A 14101-nucleotide genomic window follows, 5' to 3' on the forward strand; every position below is an offset into this window, starting at 1 on the left:
TAAGTGTTCTGGCAATAATACAACGATGCGTTGACAGAAAATGTACTTTTAATACTTAAGTATTTTTAAAAGCAAGTATTTCAGTACTTTAACTTAAGTAGAAATTTGACTGGGCAACTTTCACTTGTGGGCGGCACGGTGGTGTAGTGGTTAGCGCTGTCGCCTCACAGCAAGAAGGTCCGGGTTTGAGCCCCGTGGCCGGTGAGGGCCTTTCTGTGCGGAGTTCGCATGTTCTCCCCGTGTCCGCGTGGGTTTCCTCCAGGTGCTCCGGTTTCCCCCACAGTCCAAAGACATGCAGGTTAGGTTAACTGGTGACTCTAAATTGACCATAGGTGTGAATGTGAATGGTTGTCTGTGGCCCTGTCCACACGGCAACGGATTCAGGTGAATCCAATACAATTGTTTATCGTTTCGGCCTGGCGTCCACACGGCACCGGAGTTTTGGGTGTCCCAAAACGCAATCTTTTGAGAACGGGTTCCAGAGTGGAAAGATCTGGCAATGTTGCCGTTGCGAAGTCGTCTGGATGAGTAGAACGGATTTGTTTACGATGATGTCACAACCACATGACTGTGAGTGCTTCACGCCGGGTAGAAGTGTAACGAACTCGATGCGAGTTGTCAACAAATCCTATAACTTGGTTCATGAAACGCACTTACAAAATATTTTCACTGTGAATATTTATTGTGTAATGGTGCAAAGTGTGAGAGAGAGAATAGCCCTTAGGGCAGAGTCAATCCTGCCAGCAAAAATAGGGAAAAAAAGGAGCGATCTCACCTCTTCAGATGTTGGTTTAAGTCCTACAATACATTCCTCAAAAAGGGCGTAGAAGAACAAATTGGGTGCTTCGTTGCACTTCTACCCGACGTGAAGCACTCATAGTCATGTGGTTGTGACGTCATCGTAAACAAATCCGTTCTACTCATCCAGACGACTTCGCAACGGCAACGTTGCCAGATCTTTCCACTCTGGAACCCGTTCTCAAAAGATTGCGTTTTGGGGCACCCAAAACGCCGGTGCCGTGTGGACGCCAGGCCTAAACAATAAACAATTGTATCGGATTCACCTGAATCCGTTGCCGTGTGGACAGGGCCTATGTGTCAGCCCTGTGATGACCTGGCGACTTGTCCAGGGTGTACCCCGCCTTTCGCCCGTAGTCAGCTGGGATAGGCTCCAGCTTGCCTGCAACCCTGTAGAAGGATAAAGCGGCCAGAGATAATGAGATGAGATGAGACTTTCACTTGTATCGGAGTCACATTTAACCAGTCGGATCTGTACTTTGACTCAAGTAATGAACTTGGGTGCTTTGTCCACCTCTGCTTTTTTGTGATGTCATCACAGTGCTTGCTGAAAGTATAACTACGGTATGTCCAAGCGCGGATATATCCTCACACGTCATTACAGAAGCTAAACTCACAGACCCACTTTCTGCCATGACGGTAGAATGTAATCTCTGACCTGAAAAATAGGCCATGGCACTATTTCCCATTTATTCCACAGCCAACAGCACACAGCCTGCCACAAACAGCCTCCACAAGTTTACCCCCCCCCCCCCCCCCCCCCGAGTCCTACAGACACAAACTTTCATCACAGAAACACATCACCTTTAACGTCCATCCGTTCCACTCCAGAGTGCATATTTCAGTCTGAATAGAGCTCAACACCACAGCTGTACACAATCAATCATTTATAACGTTGTTGTCCTGGCAGTTCGAATGATGCGTAAAGATACAGAGGCGTAAAGAAACACGTGAATGGAAACACAGCACCGTGTGAAGGGTTTTGCTCTTAAACAGGAGAGCAACATACTGCATGATTCATTTTTAATGCTGTCAAATATCCTGCAAATCTTATTTTGCTCCTCGCTGGAAAATAAAATAACTCTGGCAGGCAGCATATCTGTATGTAAGTTACTTCATATATCCTTCTCTGAAAGTCTGCACTACAACGATGAGAGAAGATTCACGCACCTCATCTCATTATCTGTAGCCGCTTTATCCTGTTCTACAGGGTCGCAGGCAAGCTGGAGCCTATCCCAGCTGACTACGGGCGAAAGGCGGGGTACACCCTGGACAAGTCGCCAGGTCATCACAGGGCTGACACATAGACACAGACAGCCATTCACACTCACATTCACACCTACGGTCAATTTAGAGTCACCAGTTAACCTAACCTGCATGTCTTTGGACTGTGGGGGAAACCGGAGCACCCGGAGGAAACCCACGCGGACACGGGGAGAACATGCAAACTCCGCACAGAAAGGCCCTCGCCGGCCACGGGGCTCAAACCCGGACCTTCTTGCTGTGAGGCGACAGCGCTAACCACTACACCACTGTGCCGCCCCGATTTACGCACCTATACAGTAAATAGAGCTTCTCTGTCTCTCTCTCTTTTTTTTTGGCCAAATTTACATTTTTGAGAAGAACTGTAATTGTATGCCTGCAATAAGTCAGGAATAAAACACTCAGAGGCATGATGTTATAGAAAAACGAGACCGTCAATGATGGCGTAGCTCACTCTGGCCCCGTCTAGTCCAGAAGGAACGCTCTAAAGTGTGCAATAAATGTGACAAGCTATATACACTATATAGAAGTTAGTACAGTATATATAGAAGCGACATCCACCCTAGGAATACCGACCTATTTACCAGAAAGAATCCAAAATGGCGAGGAATTGACTGAGAAGAAGTGATTTTTGTTGAGCTGCTCATTAAGGCTTAATTAGTCCATAACTTCATTAATAATTGTAATGAAGAAAATCTGGGTAGAAGTTATATGCACCCTAGGTACCCCTACTTTCATGCCAGAAAGAATCAAAATCAGTGAAGAATTCAGGGAGAAGAAGTGATTTATGTGGAACCTGCTCGTTAGGGCTTAATTACTCCAGATCTTCATTATTAAGTGCAATTCTACAAATTTGTGTAGAAGCTATATGCACCCCAGGTGGACCTACCTTCCTGCCAAAAAGAATAAAAATCAGTGAAGAACTGAGAGAGAAGAAGTGATTTTCGTGAAGTATGGATGACGCCGGACGGACGATGAACAACACATGATGGTATAAACTCATCACCTGTTGACCAGATGAGCTAATAATCAATGATGGAGCAGCATCATGCAAGTGATTTATTGCTTTTGATGTTACGTTTTCTTACATGTAATTGAGAAATTAGGTAGCTGGACATGACAACGACGGGCTCCACTCCTCCCATCCTCACGCTCTCTCACATGGACTCATCCTCCAGGAGTAGTCAGGCAGTGCACGTTCATGTGTTTTGAAGGAATGGCTTTGGAGGGAGGCTTAAATGGAGATGGTGGGATTTTTCAGATGGATACTTTGAAAATCTAGCATGCTTAATGTTAAGCCTAGGTCACAACCGGACGTACGATTTTTTGGCCGTGCGATTTTTGGCGTTTCCCAAATCGCTGCGTTTTTTTTGTTCATGGAGAAAGATGCACGTTGGCCGTAAGTTTGTCTTGCAACCTGAAAAAAACGTAAGCGCCCGTAGAGTTTGTTGGACATGACAAAGAACCTTTGCGGCCGGTCTACGGCTCGAAAATCAGCACGTCACACGCACGCCCTTCGTGCGTTTCTTGCGTTTTTTGCACGTAGACCGGCCGTAGGAGCACATATGGCCGGTTGTGACCGAGGCTTTAATGGTTCTACAACTAGCAGTCTTGCTGGTTTTTTCAGCATTGCCTACTCCAGCTTTACTGGTCTCAAGACCATCCCGGTCTTGTCTTGGAATTGACCGCATTTTTACTCGGTCTTGTCTTGGTCTTGGACAGAGAGACTCAGGGTTTTATTTCAAGACCACACCTGTGGGGATTTCACTAAATTGCCTGTGCATTGTCTGATTTATTTGTTAACATCGTTACTGTGATTGGATGTAAAACTTCATGCTTCAAATGCGACCAATAACGCGACTCATTGCTAATTCGAAATTTTCATTAATCAAATCACATCAAATCAAGTTTATTTGTATAGTGCTTTTAACAATAAACATTGTCGCAAAGCAGCTTTACAGAATTTGAACGACTTAAAACATGAGCTAATTTTATCCCTAATCTATCCCCAATGAGCAAGCCTGTGGCGACGGTGGCAAGGAAAAACTCCCTCAGATGACATGAGGAAGAAACCTCGAGAGGAACCAGACTCAAAAGGGAACCCATCCTCATTTGGGCAACAACAGACAGCCTGACTATAATATTAACAGTTTTAACAGGTATAACCCTCAACTGTCCTCATGGGGCCGTCCTTCACAGGAGCGGTGCGATAAAACTCCGACCAGACACAGGGCACCAGGATGGATCAAGCAGGTCCGAGGGGCAGAAGAGGCCAGCATCTCAATCCCAGGATCAACATGTAACTCAGAGGGACAGATTGGGGGGGGGGGGAAGAGAGAGAGAAAGAAAACACAGGTTGTTGGGTATGCCCTAAAAATGACAAGTATTAAATCTGTGTGGTAGGCTCGCAGAGACGAGAGTCTTTACATCAGGCATGACACACAACAATGGCATGTTAATATGGTAAAAAATATCATGACCTGCTCTGGCTGGATGCTTGATTGGGTGATGGGAGCACACTCCTCAGCAATGATGAGATGCAGATGGGACCCTTAGGGCTGGCCAAGACAATTCAGTTACATTTCACCAGGTCTGGGACATGCGACAGAATGTCTGACGGCCGATTCCCTGCAGGCTACGATAGCCAGTCGAGGTCTCCACCCTCTCCACCAAAAGATTTCCATGACTTTTCATTACTGTAACGGCTCATTACCCCTCCCCCGCCGCCATTCACACACCCTGGTCTGGTCCTGGTCTTGACTCGGTCTCCTCCTGTCTTGGTCTTGGTCTTGACTTGATCTCAACCCCTCAAAGTCTTGGTCTTGTCTCGGCCTTGATACACTCTGGACTTGGTCATGGCTTGGTTTCGGTTGAGGTGGTCTTGACTACAACGCTACTGCTCACTATTTATCCTCTTTCACATATGAAATCTGTTATTGTATGAAATAAAAACAACATGGAATCGATAACCAATTTTCGTTCCGACTCGACTTTTTCCATAACGGAAAAGTTACGGATATCGTGTATTCCCACCTGACTGTGTTTAACAGAATGCTACAGAGCGCCAACCAAGTGAGACTGGATATGACGTATCATTCAGAAGGTGGCAAGTTCATTGTTGTGATACATTAGCTAGTTAGCAACATGGCATGAGTCGAGCTGCATCACGTTTCTATTGAGAGTGTTGTTTTCCTGTTTCTGAACATTTGTTCTGTTCAAGCAAAGATTATAATGTTTTTGCTTATACAGTGGGACCACCATATCGGCTGACTCGCTCAAGCATACAAGCATTACCCTTCAAATTAGAGTTCATGCATAAATATGTACACCTGCTGTTGCTTTCACCTGTTACTCTCCTTATTTAAACCCTGGCTTTTGTTAGTTTGTCTTGCGTTTGTCTTTATTTTCCATGCAGATGCTTGTTGTGATCCTCAATTCTACTCTCGTGTTTTCATGCCTGGTGTTAGTTGTTGCTTTGACTATCCTGTAGAAATAAATAATCCTGTGTTTTCCGCACTCGCATCTGTTTTTGCGCCTCAACCCTGATAAAAATACTGTATTAAGTGGAAATGCCAGAATCCCAAAACAGAGAGAGAGAGAGAGAGAGAGAGAGAGAGAGCAATAACTTTTATTTTATTATTAGTTACTGTTATTGGTCATGAAGGCCCAATCCCAATTCTAATTTCTACCCCTCCCCCTCCCCCTTCCCCTCCCCCTTCCCCTTGGCCCTTCCCCTTGAAACTGAGCTACAAGGGATAGGGCTTGAAATTCAACCCTTATGTATTGGGATAGCCCTTCAACGATCGCATACGTCATCGCGTACCTCCGTCAGCGTTTACGTTAGCAAAACGCGACCAAATGCGTCATTGGCTGCGACCAGCCGCTACAGTCAGAGCCAGAGGCAGAACCAGAAATCTCTGCTGGCAGGGTGTGATTTGTTAACTAACACCACTGAATGGGATATCTTTGGCGCTTCGTGCACCACATCCGACAGAATGAGGTGTCAGAACACTCATGTAAACAATAAAAGCGAGAATAACAGAACAAAACGTACGCAGTCAAGCAACCGAAAACAATACTCACTCCCAAAGCTTTTTAGCAGCAGCTTGGATTTCAGAAATTGCTGCTCATTCTCAGCTCGAAAGCGAATCAAGCGGCGTGTTTCCTCTGGATAACAACTTAAAACACGTAAATAATGGAGAAAATACATTTATGACAATCTTTCGCCGCGGGAACCGCCATCTTTCTGAAATTCGCATGAAATCTCGCTGAAATCCGCATGGCATTGTGGGAAATCACTCAAACCCCTTCGTTCGGAGTCAGCTCCAGGAAAATCTCCGTTTGGAGGGGTACAGAAGCCCTACCCCTTCCCCTACCCCTCCGCGTTAACTGGGATTGGGATACCCCTACCCCTTCACGTGAACGCGCAAAATGGAGGGGAAGGGCCAAGGGGTTGGTCCAAGGGGTGAAATGGGATTCGGCCATTGTGTGTAGTTTATAGGTATATACAGTACTGTGCAAAAGTCTAAGCCCCCTATTTTTTTCATACAAACTTTGTTATAGATTTCTATTTTATGACTTCTACATTATCGAGTCAAAACATTACAAAAAACATTTTAGAGTTCCAAACGTTTGTTTTTTTTCCAGCACAAAATTAAACGTTACAGAAAAAAAAAGTTTGTATCTGAGCAGCACATTCCCCAAGAAAACATAATGAAGGCTGCTGGGTTTTGGTGCAAAATGAAGAAGCGAGTGTGACAGTCAAAGTGTCCAGAAGAACTGTGGCTGGTTCTGGAAGATGCTCAGTAAAACCTACAGCTCATTTCCGCATAAAACTGCACTCACTGGACCTGAGACTGCAATTTATTTATTTTTTTTAAGTAAAGGATCGTCTCGGGCGGCACGGTGGTGTAGTGGTTAGCGCTGTCGCCTCACAGCAAGAAGGTCCGGGTTCGAGCCCCGTGGCCGGCGAGGGCCTTTCTGTGCGGAGTTTGCATGTTGTCCGCGTGGGTTTCCTCCGGGTGCTCCGGTTTCCCCCAAAGACATGCAGGTTAGGTTAACTGGTGACTCTAAATTGACTGTAGGTGTGAATGTGAGTGTGAATGGTTGTCTGTGTCTATGTGTCAGCCCTGTGATGACCTGGCGACTTGTCCAGGGTGTACCCCGCCTTTCGCCCGTAGTCAGCTGGGATAGGCTCCAGCTCGCCTGCGACCCTGTAGAACAGGATAAAGCGGCTAGAGATGATGAGATGAAGGGTTGTCTCACACCAAATACTGACTTTGATTCATTTATTATGACTTACTGATTATAGTATGTTTTTTTTTTAATGTTGAAACATTTCATTTAATTATTTTTAAGCCATTTTTGGTCGACAGCATTTCTTTACGTGTCTAAAACTTGCACAGCACTGTATGCATGCACGAAAAACCCTTTATACACAGTGCTTGGTGTTTTGAGTTTGCCACCGGTTGCTTTACATCGAAGTAGTACGAGTAGTTCAGTCGCAATATCACCATTTACGTCAACCACAAGCAACGTCACGACCGTCACAACACGTTAAATCTGATGGTTCTGATTCTCACCGGAGCTGTAACAATAGATTTGCATCAATGTTACTCGGTCAGTCGGGCGTAGATTAACATTTCAGGTTTGCTGTTCTACTCCCTTTCCCACAGGACACCCTTACTGCATAATAACGGAAAATGTACGGTTTTTGCTCCGAGTGGAAATGGGGTTTTTGTCAGAAGTGAACATAACGCCTTGTGTTGAATTCCACTTTCAGGAGTGCATTGCAGTAGTGCCACACTCACACCGAAATGCCAGCATAGCCCTAACTCTAACCCTTAATCAACATGCTTTTTAAAAGATTTTTACAAGTGTTTATGTCTGAAAATATTTACACCTCGTAGCAGAAAATGAGCATTATTAGAGATCAAATAGCAAAAGTTAGCGATCCTCGTCAGATCAGCTAGTCCCATTATCTTATTTACGGTAACTTACTGTCTGGTAGTGGGAGCAGCCAACAGGGTGGAAAAGTGATGTCTACAGGCAAGGACATTCATCCTGCATCTGTTTTCCTTTCGCACCCTGTCTGGCTCTGTGTACATCTATGTGTGTGTGTGTGTGTGTGTGTGTGTGTGTTTATGTGTATGTGTGCACTGATTTGCTTTGGGGCAACACAAGAATGCAGAATTCAGAAGGAATAAGTAAACACGTAAGAAGAGAATACACAGCGAATGTTAGAAATCAAATAATGTGGTCGCTAGGTCTGGCAACAGTGACGTGTGTGGGTGTGTGTGTGTGTTTTGTGTGCGTTTTGTGTGTATTTGGCTACCCTGGATTTGAATGGTTCACTTTCGCATACACAAATGTGCGTTTAGTATCTGCCTGTTTATTCTACTTGTGCAATTCAAGTGTCATTGTTTGCTGAGAAAGAAATCTGAAAAGAGAGAGAGAGAGAGAGAGAGAGTGCGTGCACATTATTCATATTTGCATACAGGTTCATACCAGGTTTCACATTGCCATTGCATTGATTTCTGGACGTTTGCTTTAGCGTTCTGAAAAGGACCGAACAGAAACACTACTCTAATTGTAATCTGGATGTGTCCCATGTTTAAAAAACTGAAATGATCAAACAGCAGGAGGTCGTCTTCCAGTAAATAGAAAACGAACTCTCGATGCTGGCAGTATCACAGAAAATTCTGACATAATTTGAATCAGCAAGGGGGGACAAATCAGCAGTTGTTTGAAAAGTGTTTGGAAACAGAAATTCAGTCTTGCACCAAATTCTCACAAGATTATCCTTGTTCAAAGCCAACCATGTCAAATGAACACATCCAGACCTGCTCTAAACCACAAGAGGTTCATACTCTCTCTCTCTCTCTCTCTCTCTCTCTCTCTCTCTCTGTTGTGTTATTTTAACCACTAATTGTACTACTCGCATCGATTTGCCTGTCATGAAATCTAATATGTGACTCTTATTTATCCTTCAGGAACCCATGCCTTTGGCTGAGTGAGAAGTGTTGGCTTATGCAACGAAGAAACAGTGGGACAATCTGGTGCCCAGAAGTCTGCAAAGTGTGTATATGTGTGGACAGAGAATGAGGTCTGACCAGCTGTAGGAGACAAGAAATTTACAAAGTAAGAACTGAAGGTGTGTTGAATAACATCTGATGATCGCACCTGGTTGAACACCGAGGATCGGTCAATTTATAACATGCGGGTGGACGTAGAGGTGCTTTAGGTTGATTGATCTACGCTCTTTCATTCATCGCTGACAGGCTCAAATTAACCATTGCTTTCTGGGGGCTGTCCCCTGGAATAAGCCCCTAGTGACTGGGATAAAAACAGAAAGTCAAGTTGGCGAACCAGGGTTGGAGTCAGTCTTTTTACAGAATGTTCTGGTAGCGACGTATGCCAAATCGTAAAAGTTGATCATGAAGAAAACACACTAACTGTTGAACTTGGACCATGCAAGTAGCTTAAATCCACTTGGCAAGTGATTAGGCCTGCGTCTTCTCTTCAGACTGGGGTGGTGCCACCAAAATTGGCCATTTTTCCTTGACTTGTGCTTCTTTCCAAACCTCACCTTGGCACTTCGTCCACCTTTTGCTTTGTGGTTGTGGCCTGTACTTTTGAGTGTTGTAGAGTAGGTGTGTGTATGTGAGTGTGCGTGTGTGTTTATAACCCATAATTGACCATGGGGTGCCGGCAAAGTTCAGAGGAAAAAGAGGCAGCCAGGCGCTCAAGGCGCATCGACCGGCACCTTCGCTCAGAGAGTCAGCGACAGAGACGTGAAATCAAACTGCTGCTTCTCGGTACCAGCAACTCGGGCAAGAGCACCATCGTTAAGCAAATGAAGATCATCCACAGTGGTGGGTTCAATCTCGAAGCCTGCAAGGAATACAAGCCTCTGATCCTTTACAATGCCATCGATTCGCTCACACGCATCATCCGAGCTCTTGCCACGCTCAAGATCGACTTCCACAACCCTGACCGGGCTTACGATGCTGTCCAACTCTTCGCACTCACGGGCCCTGCTGAAAGCAAGGGGGAAATCACACCCGAGCTTCTTGGCGTGATGAAACGCTTGTGGGGCGATTCAGGAGTTCAGGAATGTTTCCAGCGCTCCAACGAGTATCATCTTGAGGACAACACTGCCTACTACCTGAACGACCTGGAAAGAATCTCAGCCCCTGAGTACATCCCGACTGTGGAGGACATCCTGCGTTCCCGTGATATGACCACCGGCATCGTGGAGAACAAGTTTACCTTCAAAGAGCTCACCTTTAAGATGGTTGATGTGGGTGGGCAGCGCTCAGAGAGAAAGAAGTGGATCCACTGCTTCGAGGGTGTAACTGCGATTATATTCTGCGTAGAGCTGAGTGGCTACGACCTCAAGCTTTATGAAGACAACCAGACGGTAAGAACATGTTCAAATTATGTTGCTCCAAATTCTAGGCATCTGTACTGTTGGGATCAACTGTACCATTGGGATCACCACCTTATAGTGGTGGTACGGCTTGTGTGTTCCAGTGATCCCTAAAGCTGTCAGCCGGAGTCTTAAGGCTCCTGGCAGGGACACCCATACCGAACAGGTCGAAGGGTAGGGACCAGACAAAGAGTGATCCCCTGGTCCTCCAGGTTGGGGGTTGGGCAGAGGGCTGATAACCCACTCTTGTAAAAAAAAAAAAAAAACATATTACAGAAACCAGAAATTCTAGGCATAGTGCAACAAATTGATCTGGGTTGCAATGTAATAAAGCTCGTCAACAGGCCTTAGGTTTAGTAATGGGCTTGGGTAAACCCACATGAGAGAAAGCAGAGAGGGTACATAAGATAATGCAAACACAGCCACACGAGCCTGACATTATCAGAGCTCTGCTGTGTTATCATCACAGTAAATCCATCCTGCTGCTCACTCACAATGCTCCAGCCTCTTTATCTTCTTTATTTCATATTTCCTGTTCACAGCGGTCTGCTCTCATGCTCATGACTCTTTCGAGAACCGACAATAGCATGCCTGGTGTCCGCTAATAATTCTCAGCTCATATTTACATTGGCCATGCTGACTGATATGGTGGGTTTAGTCTGCGGTTAAATAAAGGTGTGTTGGAGGATGAACCTACTGCACTTCTTTCCCTCATGTTTGAAAATGGTTATTCCTTTGCTCCTTGTCAAGAAATCTGAAGTATCTTGTTAGCCTGGAATATCAATTAGTGTTTGGGAGTTAAAAATAAGTGTTCTGTGAGTCACAAGAGGAGAATATGTACAAGAGTGATAATTGAGTTCACAGTGCAAAGTGTTAGGGTGTACCTGCGAGACTTGGCAGCTTTCACACCATGGGAAATCGCAGATGTGAAAAGTTTTCAATGTTTTCCTCTGTTTTGAGAAAGCAGAGAAAGTCGGCCGGACATTAAAACTCAACAGTCAGACAGAGGGATGGTGGGAAAGCCGGCGGTTTTCCTTCGAAAGTTCTTTTGAAACTCGGTGTCCTTATCTCTCGGTTAAATGCAGGCTGAGAACATCTTCGAATATGAGTCATAAGTGTTCGTCTAAATCTGGTCGATGAGTGCATGGTGTAGCTACAGGCTTTTTCACAAGTATATTAACCCAAATGATTCATCACCTCTTTGAAGATTGAAGTGGAACATGAACTGTTAAATTGATTTGACTGTCTTGTGAATATCTCGATTGTTTGAGGAATAATATGTTCTACAGTTTGTGGTTTAGAAGTTATATGCTGCCAACTTTGTGTACACAAATAAACTCATTTGACGCTCTTAGTCCTCTTTGCCACTTCAGAAATCCTGTGTTTCAAAGCCCAAGGCATGGACTCATAATCCACCGATTACTGACATTTCACTTCCAAAACATTCCATAATGTAAACAGTTTCATGGCAGCTGGATTGTTAAAGTTTAAGTCTCTAAGCTCAGGTGCACTTGCTCTCCGTTTGTCTTTGACAGTGAACAGCCAATCAGAGCTGAGAACACTAAAGACTCATTTACGTTCAAACATACACTCACCGGCGTAGTGGTTAGCACTGTCGCCTCACAGCAAGAGGGTCCTGGGTTCGAGCCCCGGGGCCGGCGAGGGCCTTTCTGTGTGGAGTTTGCATGTTCTCCTCGTGTCTGCGTGGGTTTCCTCCGGGTGCTCCGGTTTCCCCCACAGTCCAAAGACATGCAGGTTAGGTTAACTGGTGACTCTAAATTGAGCGTAGGTGTGAATGTGAGTGTGAATGGTTGTCTGTGTCTATGTGTCAGCCCTGTGATGACTTGGCGACTTGTCCAGGGTGTACCCCGCCTTTCGCCCGTAGTCAGCTGGGATAGGCTCCAGCTTGCCTGCGACCCTGTAGAAGGATAAAGCGGCTAGAGATAATGAGATGAGATGAGATACACTCACCGGCCACTTTAATAGGAACTTGTTCTTGACTCTAATGCCCCTTTTCCACCAAAGCAGTTCCAGGGCTGGTTCGGGGCCAGTGCTTAGTTTGGAACCGGGTTTTCTGTTTCCACTGACAAAGAACTGGCTCTGGGGCCAGAAAAACCGGTTCCAGGCTAGCACCAACTCTCTGCTGGGCCAGAGGAAAGACCTACTTACGTTAGCGGGGGGCGGAGTTGTTAAGACCAACAACAATAACAAGACCGCGAAAGGTCGCCATTTTTAAGCGACAAGAAGCAGCAGCTGTACAAACGCGAAGTCATCCATTATTATTGTTGTTGCTGCTGCTGCTTCTTTCGTGTTGTTTTTGCTTCGATATTCGCGCCAAGGTTTATGCAAACGTAGCGACGTAACTGACGTATACAGCGACGTAATGACATGTCTCCCCTTAGCACCGCGAGCTATGGAAAAGCAAACTGGTTCTCAGCTGGCTCGCAAGTTGAACAAGTTGCGAACCAGCACCAGCACCGAACCAGCCCTGGAACTGATTTGGTGGAAAAGGGGTATAAGATTCCTGTTCTTGGCTGCAGGAGTGGAACCCAATGTGTTCTTCTACTGTTGCTGAGATGCTTTTCTGCTCACCGCGGTTGTAAAGAGTGATTATATGAGTTACTATATCCTTCCTGGCAGCTCAAACTGCTCAATCTGGCCATTTTCCTCTGACCTCTCTTATCAACAAGGTGTTTATTTCCATCCACAGAACTGTCGCTCACTCACTCACTTGATTGTTTTTTGCACCATTCCGTCTGTGTAAACTCTAGAGACTGTTGTGTGTGAAAACCCCAGGAGATCAGATCAGCAGTTTCTGAAATACTCAAACCACCAGTCCGTCTGGCTCAAACCAACACGCATGCCACAGTGAAAGAAAGTCACACAAAAACTGAGATCACAATTTTTCCCATTCTGATGTTTGAACATTGTGAAGAATTAACTCAGGCTCTTGATTTGTATCCGCATGATTTGATGCATCGTGCTGCTGTCAAGGGATCGGCTGATTAGAGAACTGCATCAAACAGCAGGTGGATGGGTTTACTTAATAAAGTGACCAGTGAGTGTAAATCATACCTGTCAACTTTGAGGTTTGAAAAAAAGGGATATTTCCCAGATTTTAACTCAAAATAAGGGAAAATTTCGGAAAGTCGAACTTTCCGAAAATTTCAGAAAGTCGGTAATCGAACTGACTTTTCTTCACAAAATTAAATTCGTCCTGCCATTTGGGCAAGTAGCGGCAATACACCTTTTTTGGTTTTGCCTCGCTCCTTTCTTTATTCATGTCTCTAGTCTCGCCGTCTACTGAAACTCGCTCCCTGAGGAAAGAATTACGACCATCTTTTAGTTTTGTGAGAAGTTCCGAGCAGTGACCTTGGTCAGACCATAGATTTACATAGAAGACTAGATGCCTCGTCCCCGTTGCCCGTCAACGAAGTCGAACGTCCGCACATGGCGGCCATCTTACCTCAGACACCTGGCTTACCCATTACATTGTGTTGGTAGCGATATGTACTTTTCGGATGACCGTAACTTCCTCAAATTTCAATCGATATTCAAACGGTTTGGTTTGTTATATAAAACAAACAAACGGAAGTATGTATTTATGAT

At 45.1% G+C, this 14101-nt stretch overlaps 1 protein-coding gene across 3 annotated transcripts in view; it reads left to right on the forward strand.

Moving 5' to 3' along the window:
* Positions 1-14101, forward strand: part of gnaz (guanine nucleotide binding protein (G protein), alpha z polypeptide) — a 104800-nt gene that overhangs the window by 47491 nt on the left and 43208 nt on the right. For all 3 annotated transcript variants that reach the window (XM_060908389.1, XM_060908388.1, XM_060908390.1), the window contains one exon: positions 9054-10483. In XM_060908389.1, coding sequence (XP_060764372.1) covers positions 9761-10483 — 723 coding nt within the window. In that variant the 5' untranslated portion in view covers positions 9054-9760. The remainder of the gene's footprint in view (positions 1-9053; positions 10484-14101) is intronic.

This window comes from Neoarius graeffei, chromosome 25 (assembly GCF_027579695.1).
Source record: "Neoarius graeffei isolate fNeoGra1 chromosome 25, fNeoGra1.pri, whole genome shotgun sequence".
NCBI classification, from domain to species: domain Eukaryota; kingdom Metazoa; phylum Chordata; class Actinopteri; order Siluriformes; family Ariidae; genus Neoarius; species Neoarius graeffei.